The sequence below is a fragment of the Miniopterus natalensis genome, chromosome 12 (assembly GCF_054644295.1).
Source record: "Miniopterus natalensis isolate mMinNat1 chromosome 12, mMinNat1.hap1, whole genome shotgun sequence".
Taxonomy (NCBI): Eukaryota; Metazoa; Chordata; class Mammalia; order Chiroptera; family Miniopteridae; genus Miniopterus; species Miniopterus natalensis.
The window spans coordinates 45,971,352-45,983,428 of NC_142092.1; the positions used below are offsets into that span (position 1 = coordinate 45,971,352).

The 12,077-nt window shown below is 44.8% G+C and overlaps 1 protein-coding gene across 1 annotated transcript in view; it reads left to right on the forward strand.

Moving 5' to 3' along the window:
* The window catches only part of DAPK1 (death associated protein kinase 1), a 152,272-nt gene that overhangs the window by 74,534 nt on the left and 65,661 nt on the right, over nt 1-12,077 (forward strand). Inside the window, exon 3 of the mRNA XM_087822739.1 lies at nt 4,681-4,902. Coding sequence (XP_087678865.1) covers nt 4,681-4,902 — 222 coding nt within the window. The remainder of the gene's footprint in view (nt 1-4,680; nt 4,903-12,077) is intronic.

Consider the following 12,077-nt stretch of genomic DNA (forward strand, 5'->3'; position numbering starts at 1 on the left):
ATATGAATTCAAGAGTAAAAATTATTTTGTGTTAATTAGAAACCTTATTGCAAAGACTTGGAAGGAGGGTAGAGTTGAAACTTAGCAGCTGTTTGATTTAAGTCAGATCTGTTTCTAGCATTAATATAGGGAATTTGCAATAATATATAGTCCCCATAAATGCATTTTAACTGTTACATGTGCTGGGTAAATACATGCTTAAAATAAAATAACCTATATACTGTTTTAGTCACTTTTTTAAAATCTGCACTTCCTGGGTGCAAGCTCATGCTAATATGGTGTCTGGATGAAGGTCAACAATGAAAACTGTTAGAACCTAGGTTAGGCACCAACCCATAGGGAGAAAAAATAGTGGCGCCCAGCCAACTCGCTCTTCCTGCATTCTGAATGCACCATCTTTGGCATTGCATGTCCATCCCATTTTCCCAAAGTTCCCACAGAGAAGTGAATTTGAAAATAAAACCTGAATGGATGAAACAAAGTTTGACAGGTTCTTTTTTTATTTTTTCCCCAATCCTCACCTGAGGATATTTTTTCCGTTGCTTTTCAAAGAGAGTGGAAGGGGGAGAGAGAGACATCGATGTTAGAGAGACACATCAACTGGTTGCCTTCTGCACACGCCCTGACCGGGGCTGGGGATCAAGCCTACCACTGAGGTAGGTCCCCTTGACTGGAATCAAACCCAGGACCCTTCAGTCCCCGAACCAATGCTCTATCCTCTGAGCCAATCCAGCTAGGGCAACAGGTTCATTTTTTAATTTTTTTTTAACAGGTTCATTTTTAATGCACTATGAAATACATAAGACCTACAAAAACACGGATACTTCACAAATTGCTTGTCATCTTTGTGTGCTGACCTTCAGACTCTTCTGTGGTTCTTTCTAATTGTATTGTGCTGCTTAAGCACACAGGCAAACATGGTTTACTTTTTATTGCAGAGCACCTCCTAAGGTGTTAAAACAATGGTTTTCTTTAATTAAAACAGTTGATGACTTCAGTAGGGAGGAGAAGGCTACCTTGCCCAAACTTATTTAATAACAAGCCTCTTCTCTTTGCCTTCCCCCAAGAAAGCTCTTTCTTAGAATGATTCTCTGCAACTTCAGAGAGGGATGGCTTGTATCTAAAACAAATGGAAATAAGCCCAGCATAGCAACCTGGCTCAATGAGTAGAGCTTTGGAGCAAATACACTTGGGTTTGGAGTCATTTCTCAATTATGCAAACTTACTTGCTGAAGGATATAGGACAATTTTTAAAACACCTCTCTGAGTCTTGGTTTTCTCATTGACAGAAGAAATTATGATGATGTGAATCTCATAGAGTTGTGATAATTAATAAGGTAATATGTGTAAAGATCCTTGCATACAACCCTCGTTACAGTTCTTCGAGTGACTACAAGTGCACTAATCAAATTAGATGTATTACTAAGCCAGACAAAGAAATTAGATAGCTGGTTGCTCTTTATGAAGCCTTTCTCCCTTTATCTAAAGTTTTTCTCTTTATAATAAATGTTGTGATTATGTTTGAGTTAAATTTTTTTTTAAGTTGTTTAAAGCAGGGATGTGTCTCATTGTCTTTTTTTTTAACATATCTTTATTGATTCAGAGAGAGGAAAGGAGGGGGAGAGAGAGGGATAGAAACATCAATATGAGAGAGTCATTGATCGGCTGCCTGGCCCGCAACCCAGGCATGTGCCCTGACCGGGAATCGAACCCCATCTCCTGGATCCTAGGTCCATGCTCAGCCGCTGACCCACGCCCGGCCTGGCTCATTGTCTTTTTATATTATCAAACCACGAGACAGCTCTGGTGAGGGGGGCATTGGGAGGGGGGAAAGGATTGAGGGGGAAAAAGAGGGAGAACATGGACAGCAGTGTGGTGATGGTGTCGGTCAGGGAGGGGGTGGGTGGAGGTGGGAGAGGGCATAGAAGGGACAAATGGTGATGGGAGGGCGGGAACAGCAAGAGAGATGCCCCTGACAGCCCTCATGCTCAAGGAATTAGTCGTGGGAGGGTTGGAAATGGCTGAGAAACAGGCAGAAAAGAGCAAGTGCCACAGAAGGGTCTGAGGTGCTCTGTGGGCCCAAGGGTGCAGGAGAGAGTGCTGATTGGAGCAAGGAGGTGGAGGCAGGTTGTTGGGAGTCAGAGAGAAATAGGGAAAGATGTCATTAAAGAGGTGGCAGTGAGATAGGCGTAGAAACTGTCTCTCAGAGTCATTCCAAACCTTCTCTGACCCTCTGTAGCCAGGGTTAGTCTGGACAAAGCATGGGCCCATGTGGCATTAGAATCCACTTCTAGAATTTACATGCATATGTGCATAACCCATGGACACAAACAATAGTGTGGCGAAGGCCTGGGGGAAGAGAGGGTGCAGGTAGAAGGGGTCAGTGGTGAAAAAAGGGGACATCTGTAATACTTTCAACAATAATGATAAATTTTTAAATAAAGAATCCACTTCTCCCGGGCGGGGCCTTTCCCACCTGCTGACCCCTTAGACTCCCCCCTTCCTGGAGAACCCATAGTGTGAGTGAGACAGCAGCGGGGTTCTAGATGTTTCACTGCAAACCTGCCACACAGTGAGCTTCCACGTGTGCACACACTCCTGGCCTCAACACACGTTTGGAACTTTGCCTTAACCCAGCCGTTAGGGTTAGTGGGCCTTGATGCCCTCACCTTCCCATAGTTAAAAGGCGGAAACAGTTAACAGTGGACATTTGGTGTTGAACACACGCTCAGATAGTCTTTAAATTTAGGCTTGCTTTTAAATTCTTTGTGGTTCGCCTGCAAGTTTTTTGGGGTGTTTTTTTTGGCAATTTGGTGGGGGTTTTTAAGCAATGCAATTCAAACCACAGAGTCTTTACAGCCCCTATGACCTGTGGGAGGCATCACGGCCCAGCCCCCAGAAGCAGAGTTGTTTGCACTCTGCCTCCTCTCTGTCCTGGGCCCCTTGAGAGCCCTCAGTGGGGACATACCGTCTTTGTGAGGAATGGGGTTGTGTTTCTGCTTTTCTCCATAAAACCTCATCTCTGCTGCCCACCCCCAGCCCTCAACAGACAGAAATCCCAGTTCCTCACTCCCCAGAGAAATTAGAAAATGGTTGTAATAAAGTTGTAACAGATCCCCTGGCTCTTTAAGGTCACGAGTTTACAGGCGATCGGTGCTAGCATTCTGGTGTGATTTATTCTTCACCTTCTCTGTTCTCCTGCTGCAGGGGCAAAGATGGTATTAATAACCTGTCATGCAAAAAATCTGACACTGCTATAAAAATAACCCTTCACTATGTGTTTTCTTCACTGGCCTCCTGCTGCTAAAGTAAATGAGTAATGTTTTAAAGTATCTATTCTTTAGCATCAGAATATTACCCTTAATTTTATTTTCTCTCCCCTTTTCCTTCATGTGAGGAGAAGAAAACTAGCTAAAAATAACCATGATGATGCTCTACATAGTATTTCTCCAGCAGGGGCCAAGAAGTGTACAGGTCCTGTGATGGGTGGATTGACCCTGCTTTGGGCACCAGAGAAGAAGTGAGGGTCGATACAGGAAACACCTTTCTGTTGTTTCACTTACATTCAGGGCGGCCTACTTACCTCTTACGATCTCACCCACTTATGTATTCACCTTTTATTGTGTCAAGTTATTTTATTATATTCTTTTATGTATGCATAGGAGGCTCTGGTTATTTGCTGTGGCATAGGATGGATAGGATGCTTTCCTCTGCAAGAAACAGAAAACACAAATCAAACTGGCTTTAACAGTAAAGGGAATTTATTGGTGTATGTTGCTGAGAAATCCAAAGGCGGATGGTTTCAGGTTAGGGTTGATCTAGCCACTCCACAGTGTTACCACGGGCTTAGTTTCTTTCTTTCTACCAGCTCTGTCTCTGCAATGTGATTGGCTTTAAACCAAGAGCGGCTACCCAAATGGTCTCAAGATGTCTGGCAGCAGCTTTGAGGGAACAAAGAGTCTCAGAAAAAGTCTTTGTCTAAACATTCTCTGGAAGGTCTGACTTAGGTCTTGTGCCTGTCGCTGGAGCCAGGAGAATACAGTGCACTGATTGGCTTAGTCTAGGTCACGTGATCCCACCTGTCGCTGTGGGTGCAGCCCGCTGCCCAGAACCACAGCAATCCCTAGATGGAGCTTCTGTGCGGAGAGGAGGGTGGTGATGCCGGAGAAGCCACCAGCGGGTGTCTAGGACATACAGCTCCTCAGTTCCCAAAGTGGGGGGAAAATATATAGGTGTGTTTTTGTTGTTCCGGGTGTTTCAGCTGATAAAGATTGGCGCTAGAAATGTGTCATCAGAGTCGGGGCTCTGTATATTTTTCTACCAATTTCTTGGTCTCCATCTCGTGTTTTCCTAAACACACAAAGAAAAGAGCTTGTTGGACGTGAGGTCTGATCCAGGAGCTCCTTCCTGCTGGCCCCGGATCTGAAATGGGAGGGAAGGAGCCAGCACAGAGGTGGAGGCATCATTTCCCGCTCCACAAGCATAATTCCAGAAAGTCATGTTTATCCCTTGCAACAGCGACTGAAAAGCAGTTGGAACTATCCCTACTTACTCCCGATTTGGACCTTCCTACCCACAATTCCATTGCCCCCCCTCCACCGCCCCCGCCCCCGGCGCATCCTTGCTCGAATATTGGTTTTTTAGCGAACAAACCCGCGCCCCTCTTGCGTGTCCCCGCAGCGGGCAGTTCGCGGTGGTGAAGAAATGCCGCGAGAAGAGCACGGGCCTGCAGTTCGCCGCCAAGTTCATCCGGAAGAGGCGGACCAAGTCCAGCCGCCGCGGCGTGAGCCGCGAGGACATCGAGCGCGAGGTGAGCATCCTGAAGGAGATCCAGCACCCCAACGTCATCACCCTGCACGAGGTGTACGAGAGCAAGACGGACGTCATCCTGATCCTGGAGCTGTGAGTGCCGTCGCGGGGCTGGGGGGCTGGGGGGCTGGGGGGGCAGGGATGAAGGCGGGGCGCGGCGGCGGGGCCCCGAACCCGGGCGGAATTGACTCTGCGCTGCCAAGTGTGAGGACCGGGGTGTGTTCGCTGCAGTTACCTGGAGCAGTTGTGAAAACCATTCACACGCTCCCGCCTGATTTGCAAGAGGGTCCCCCAGTCTTCGGGTTCTTTGCTTATTATGAGGTCCTTGTTTTCTGAGTTTCATGTTAAGCTTTTAAGTGTGCTGTGGCCTTCTCTCCTTTTTCTCTTTCCTCCTTTTTTCTACTCTCTGGGCTCTCCCTCCTCCGTCCATCACACACACACACCCCATTTTCAACTGTTGGAACAGTCAGTACTCATTATATGAGAGCTTAAAATTGAACCAAAATCACTCAGAGGTGATTACGAAACTTGTTTTTAAAGCAGTTTGCTTAGTGTCTGAGGCACACCCTGCCCATCGGATGTTATTGTGGGAAACTGATTTTAGCGCCTAGATCTGGACTGTCTCCCTGTCCCCGGCTGCTGTCTGAGTGCCCCACTCTTTGTGACTCGTCCACCAGCACGGGGCTGGCAGGAGAGGAGAGGAAGCTGCCCTGGAGTGATTGGCTGACAATGTCTCTGGGCTGTTTGGAGGGAGGAGAGCCTTGAGTGCCCTTAGGGTGGAGGGATGGATGATGCAAAAGGAGACTGGTGACAAACAGTCCTGAGTGGTTCTTAGTGATGACAGGCCCCACTCATTTCCTGAGAGCCTCTAGAATTCACATTTTCCCTTCTGCCAGCCCCGCAGCTCCCCTTCTTTGCAGATCTCTTAGGGCTAAGAGGTGATTTTTGAGACCAGAGGAGATAGAAGTGAGAGAGGTTAATGGAGGGTCCAGCCCACCCCAGGCACCACATTGCAGGAACTCTGGGCTTTGTAATCACAACAGCCTGGGGCACCCACAGCTTTTGTCTCATCACTGGAGTCTGGGCATATTGCTTTTTGGGTCCGAGCAACAACCTTCTAAACTGTCAATTGGGATTAATAATACCTACCTCAAAATGGTATTGAGGAAATAGGAATTTAAAAATACCTAGCACAGTGTCTGGCTCATGGATATGTTTAATATATATTTCCTTTCTTCATTCCTTTAAGCCAGGAAGATCAAACCTCTGCACTGGTGACATTTGGGGCTGGGTAATAACTTTTTCAGCGGGCCATCCTGTACTTTGTAGGATGTTTAGCAGCATCTCTGGTTTCTACCGCCCAGATGCTGGTAGCATTCTCCTCTCCAGCTGTGACAACCAAAAATGTCTCCAGACATTGCCACATGTCGACCCCTTGAAAGCAAAATACGCCCCCTTACCCAATCACTGCTTTAAAGGAAGAGCGGAACTTTAAGAGCACAGAGGATTAAGGGGCCTGCTCAAGGTACAGCAGAGAAAAGAGAGGACTCAGAGAGGAATCCATGCTGTGGCTTTATGTGGCTGCTGGGGAACCAGACAGAATCGAGATCAAAATTGGGGTAAATCCTTTACCATCTCTAAGCCTTTATGTCCTCCCTTAAGGCTGTTGTTAGAAACCACGAATACAAAGTTCCTGGGAAAGAAACATTACAGATCAAAACAGTTTTTTTGCCTGTTCAGAGAATTACCAGGTTGTGCCCAGTGACTCAAGAATGCCACTTACCCTCTTTATATACCAAACTACACACAGGATGCCTGTGAGTTCCTGCCCTCCTCATTCCCACCTGCGGGTGTACATTATAGATTCAGCTTCTGTTGACTGACCCCCCTTCCAGAGATATTTTCCATTAGGCACATTTATCCTGTGTGCAAATTGGGCGACATGCAATTATTTTTCCCATTTGATTTTTAAAAATTTTAAATTATCACACAGGAAACTTGATGTAGGAGGAGGGTTATACAAGTCTATGGAAGTTAACACATAGATTGGTGTAACCACCACCCAAATCAGGATTCAGAACAGTCCCATCACTCCCTAGCTCCCTTGTACTGATCCCTTTATAGCCACATCCACCCTCTACCTCCATCCCCACCCCCAGGCAACCACTGAGCTATTCTCCCTCCATTTGTCTTTTTGAAAATGTCATATAAGTTGATTTGTACAGTATAGAGTTTTTTGAGACTGTCTCTTTTACTCAGTATAATGCTTTTGAGATTTGTGCATGAGTTCTTTGCTCCTTTTTATTGCTGAATAATATTCCATTGCATGATGTTTGTTTATTCATTAAAAGACATTTGGGTTGTTTCTAGTGTTTGGCGATCATTAACAAAGCTGCTATAAACATTCGCATACAGACTTGTGTGTGAACATAAGTTTTCATTGCCTTGGGGTAAATACTTATAAGTGGTCCGGATTGCTGGGTCTCATGTGTTAAGTGTGCATATAACTTTATAAGACACAGCCAAACTGTTTTCTAAAGTGGCTGCACCACTTTTTCAGTCCCTCCAGCAAAGGATAAGAGTTCCAGTTGCTCCACTAGCACTCAGTATTATCAGTATTTGTTTTTAATTGTAACCATTCTAGTAGGTGCATGCTGTGGCTCACAACATTACATAGTTCATTGTGTGGTGACCTTGAATAAAAGTTGAGCAAACTCACCAAGAGCAGCTATTGAGGTCCCTTCTCCTCCAAGAAGATTATACACTGTCATGAGGGTAGTTACACTTATTTCAAAGGTGTGTTAACCTTGATGCATAAAAGCAATGGACAGGGGCATGACTACCCACCATGACCTGCCCAGTTAGGAATTTATTATCAGATTGCCATAGAACCCCATTTCCAACTACAGTTCTAAATTCTAACAGCATTCAAAGAAGATTTAGTCATTAGGGACCTATTCCATCTCCTCTTTTCTTTCTTAAAAGTGCTGAGGTACCGTCATGGTTAAGGAGATAAGAAAATTTAAGAATTGGTCAGGAGATAGCTCTATGGCATGATAGTGGCCATTTGTGTCTTCTGGCTCCGTAATCTTTGAGCAGATGTATTTTTTTGATGTATTGCTTTGAGATGAATTCCATGGCAAGTATAGCTTCCTAGGGCTTATTAAGGAAGCTTTTCCCTCGTTGAAAACTTGTGCCCATCTCCACTGTTAGGTATGAGTTCTCGGCTCTGAACACCAGGCCCATTCACACGGCTGAGATAAAAAGACCCCAAAACACCACTCCACTCACTTTTTCATGAGCTGCTCCCAGTGACCTGAGTGAGGCACGGAAATGGGATCTTTTCTGTCCTTTGTACAAAAACTATTTGGTTTCTGCGTTACAGGCACAACTGTCAAATCTAGTCTCAGATATGCCCTTTAAAACATGTGTAAGCCCTGAAAGTAGTGTTAAAGAGTGATTTTCCCCACTTGCTTCCCTAGGTAATAATCTTTTCACAGCTGCTATTGGGGCTCAGCATAGCATATGCACATAGCATATACACGAAGGAGGCATGCAATGTTTCAAAATCACGACCTCATGTCCTCCACATGCGTTGTTCTGGGAGTCGTGCCGATACAAAATCTCTCTTTCCCATATTATAGCTCACCCACACGTTGTCACACAGGCGAGGCGCTGCACAACTTTGATCTTCAGTGCTGTAGTCATTTAATAACTTGCCCTGTTACCTGATGAAACGTGAAGCTAAACTCTCAGAACTGAAAGTTGGTGCTAATCAGAGACACTGGCTTCTGAAATTCCATTTCTAAACTTGCTGCTCAGAAACAACTAAGTATTTCAGGCTGCGGATAGTGACACATTTTTCTATCTAGCTTCCCTCTCTCCAGCGTAATTTAGATATATGTGTTTTTAAGGGCCAGATAGGCAATGTAAATGAGCGAGGTTGCTCTGCATGAAGCCCTGGTGTCAGGTAGGCATCAGGGAATGGTGAGGACTGTGGCTAACTAGAACCCTCATACCCCACCTCAAAGAGGCAGCCATCAATCAGTTGATTGTTGCTGTGTGGAATTTCAGATCCAGTGATTGCCAGATCTTGCGCTGTTTTCAAGAAAACTCTGCAGTCTAGGTTTTTAATGTTGGCAATTTGTTCATAGTATTCATGGGCAGACAAAATAAAACCTATCTAAAGGCCACATGTGGTCTGTACAGACCTCCAGATTCTAGCCTGCTAAAGCAACAAGTATGTATGTATTTGCTTATTTACGTAAACAATAAGAATTAGTAGCTCACAACTGTGGGAGAAGCAACATGGGATAAACACAGTCAGAGACAGCCCCACAGGCCTAGTAATTCTGTTGGAAGGGCAAGATACACTCTTAGCATTCCAAAATGATTTCTTAAATGTACAATATGATTTGAGATAGTGGTTCTCAAACTTTAGCATGCATCAGAAGCACTTGAAAGGCTTGTTAAAGTATATATTATTAATCGCCTGCACTTCCAGAGTTTCTGATTCAGTGGGTCTAGGGTGGAGCCCAAGAATTTGCATTGTAAACAAATTCCCAGCTGATGCTGCTGGTCTCCCCACCCTACCCCTCAACCCCCAACATACGCTCCAAAAAAAAGCTATGTTGAAGTCCTAACCCCCCCCCACCTCAAATTATGGCCTTATTTGGAAATAGGGTCATTGCAGATATAATTTGATAAGATGAGGTCATACTGGAGTAAGGTGGGCCCCTAATCCCATATGACTGATGCCCTTGTAAAACGAAGGGCATGTGAAGACAGAGACACAGGGAGAATGCCATTCAAAGATGGAGGATTGGAGGGATACCTCCTCGGAGCCCTTAGGAGGAAGCAAGGCCACCAACACCTTGATTTTGGACTTCTGGCCTCCAGAACTATGAGATAATAAATTTTTGTTGTTTTTAAGCCACCCAGTATGTGTTAACTTTGTTACAGCAGTCCTAGCAAACTAATACAGAAGCACTAGTTGAATCTAAAATTCTGTAAGCTAGTTAAAAATAATATGAAACACGTAATCATGGTAGTTGCATCAGGCAACTGAGAAACGATGTGATGTGTGAACCTTACTCCCTGCAGAAGGCCTGGGCGGAGGGGGACTGCGGAGGGGTGGGTGGTTCGGGTCTAACTTGAGGCAGGAGTGGATATCACCCCGTCTCTACCTGCTCCAGGATAGTCACCTTAGCTTTGAATTGCCCATCTGAAAGGTTAGCCTGTTAACACTGAAAGTAAGAATATTACAATCGCCATGTAAGTACTGGCATAGTGCATTGCTTCAAAGAAATCAAGCCAGTTTGGGTTCTCCAACCCTAAACCCCCTTTATTTTTTCTGCTTGGAATTTAAAGCAAACAATTAACCCTTTTTAGCTAGTGTGCATGTGTTATGTGTTCTCTCTCTCTCCAAGAAATTCAACTTAATTAGTGAAGCGTGCTGTGGTTGTAGCCAAGTGCAAGGGCATGGAATGAATATGCACTTCTATTTTTTTAACTTAAATTTTTTTGTTTTGGTAAAAAACACAACCTAAAATTGACCATCTTAACCTTTTTTTTTTTATATAATAAACCTGTCTTTATTGATTTCAGAGAGAGGAAGGGAGAGGGAGCCATAGAAACATCCATGATGAGAGAGTCATTGATCAGCTACCTCCTGCACGCCCCCTACTGGGGATCAAGCCCAAAACCGGCATGTGCCGTGACCCGGAATCAAACCGCCATCTCCTGGATCATAGGTCGAGGCTCTACTGCTGAGCCACACCAGCCAGGCCATCTTAACCACTTTTAAGTGTACAATACAGTAGTGTTAGTTGTAGACACCTTATTGTGCAACAGATCTCCACATTTCAACTTGCAAAATTGAAACTCTATCCCTGTGGAGCGACAACTCCCCCTTTTAGTCTCTTTTTGACTTTGGCTGAGTTAATAATTTGTGGAATTCAGTTTGTTCGTGGCAAACAACTGCCGCGTTGAATTGAAACATTTGTGCAATATTAGACCACTTTATGCACGATCATTAAGTTGGCTCACCCTCTCTTTCATAGCCAAACCAAGATGCAAACCAGCGAGACTATGAATATGAATTTTTTCATTCTGTATCAGCACGGTTGGATGTATGTGGATGAATTCATGCTGCACCATCAGCACATCCAGAATTGCAAGAACCTTTCAAGAAGCAAATGCAGTGAGTGAAGTGATGGTTTAAAAGTGACAGAGTTGTACTAAGCTGAAGGCAGTCATAGGGACTTAAGCGATGCTGGTAAATGAGGCGAATTGGACGCCTGAGGCCTGGCGGCCCCCCCCCTCCACCCTTCTCTGCGCCTCTCCTGGTCCTCACAGGCAGCAAGCCACAAAGGCACGCTCAGATTTCTTAAATGGTTTTTTTCCTGCTACGTTTGTTCCCTCGTCCCTGAGCTCGAGCCAGCTCTTTTGACTTTTTGAACTTTTGTTTTTATTCACAAAGGTAATTTCAAGAACTGTTCTGGGTTACACTTTTGGCATCTGGCTCCTCAGATAGCTGCGATTAGGCAAGAACAGAGATCTGAAAGTGCATTTGGCAGCAGTTTCGGCCTTTCACAACAGAATTAAATCACAAAAAGGTGATTTTCCATCCAGGCATTCTCTTGAGAAACAAAACCCTGTACGTACGTCTTTCCCCACACTCTGAACTTCTTGCCAGTCCAGTCGTAAAGTAGTCCCTTAGTATTTACTGAATGGGCATTTTTGCTCATTTAGGTGGATTATTCGATTTGTGGATGGTCTTAGAAAAATTGGGACAGTGCAGATCATAAAGGCAAACTATGTGTGTTATCTGAGCTCATAGATCTATAGTTTTTATTATATAGTCATAATTTAATATCTGGCTTGATGTTCTCTGTGCTGTATACATGAGCTATATTAAGAGATATTTTTGCGTATTCCAAAAAAGCCCTATAATCGTTAAGGTTTGGTAAACTGAGGTAACTTTACTGCCCGCCAGGCAGCCTGAGGGACCCCCACAGCTCTGGTCATGGTATTCTTAGACCCTTCCCCGGGAGCCGCAGACTCTACCTATGACTCTCTGGGGTAGTCAAAATCCCTGAGAACTGTTCACACTTCCTCTTGGAAATTCACAGCCATGTCACAAATATTATTCTTCCTGTCTTGGTCAACCATGCCCCTAACCAATGCTTCGAGATGATGTCCCAGGAGGAACTTGGTGGGATTGTGGCTTCAGCTGACCCCTCAGACATTCTGGTTTCCCTTGCTTT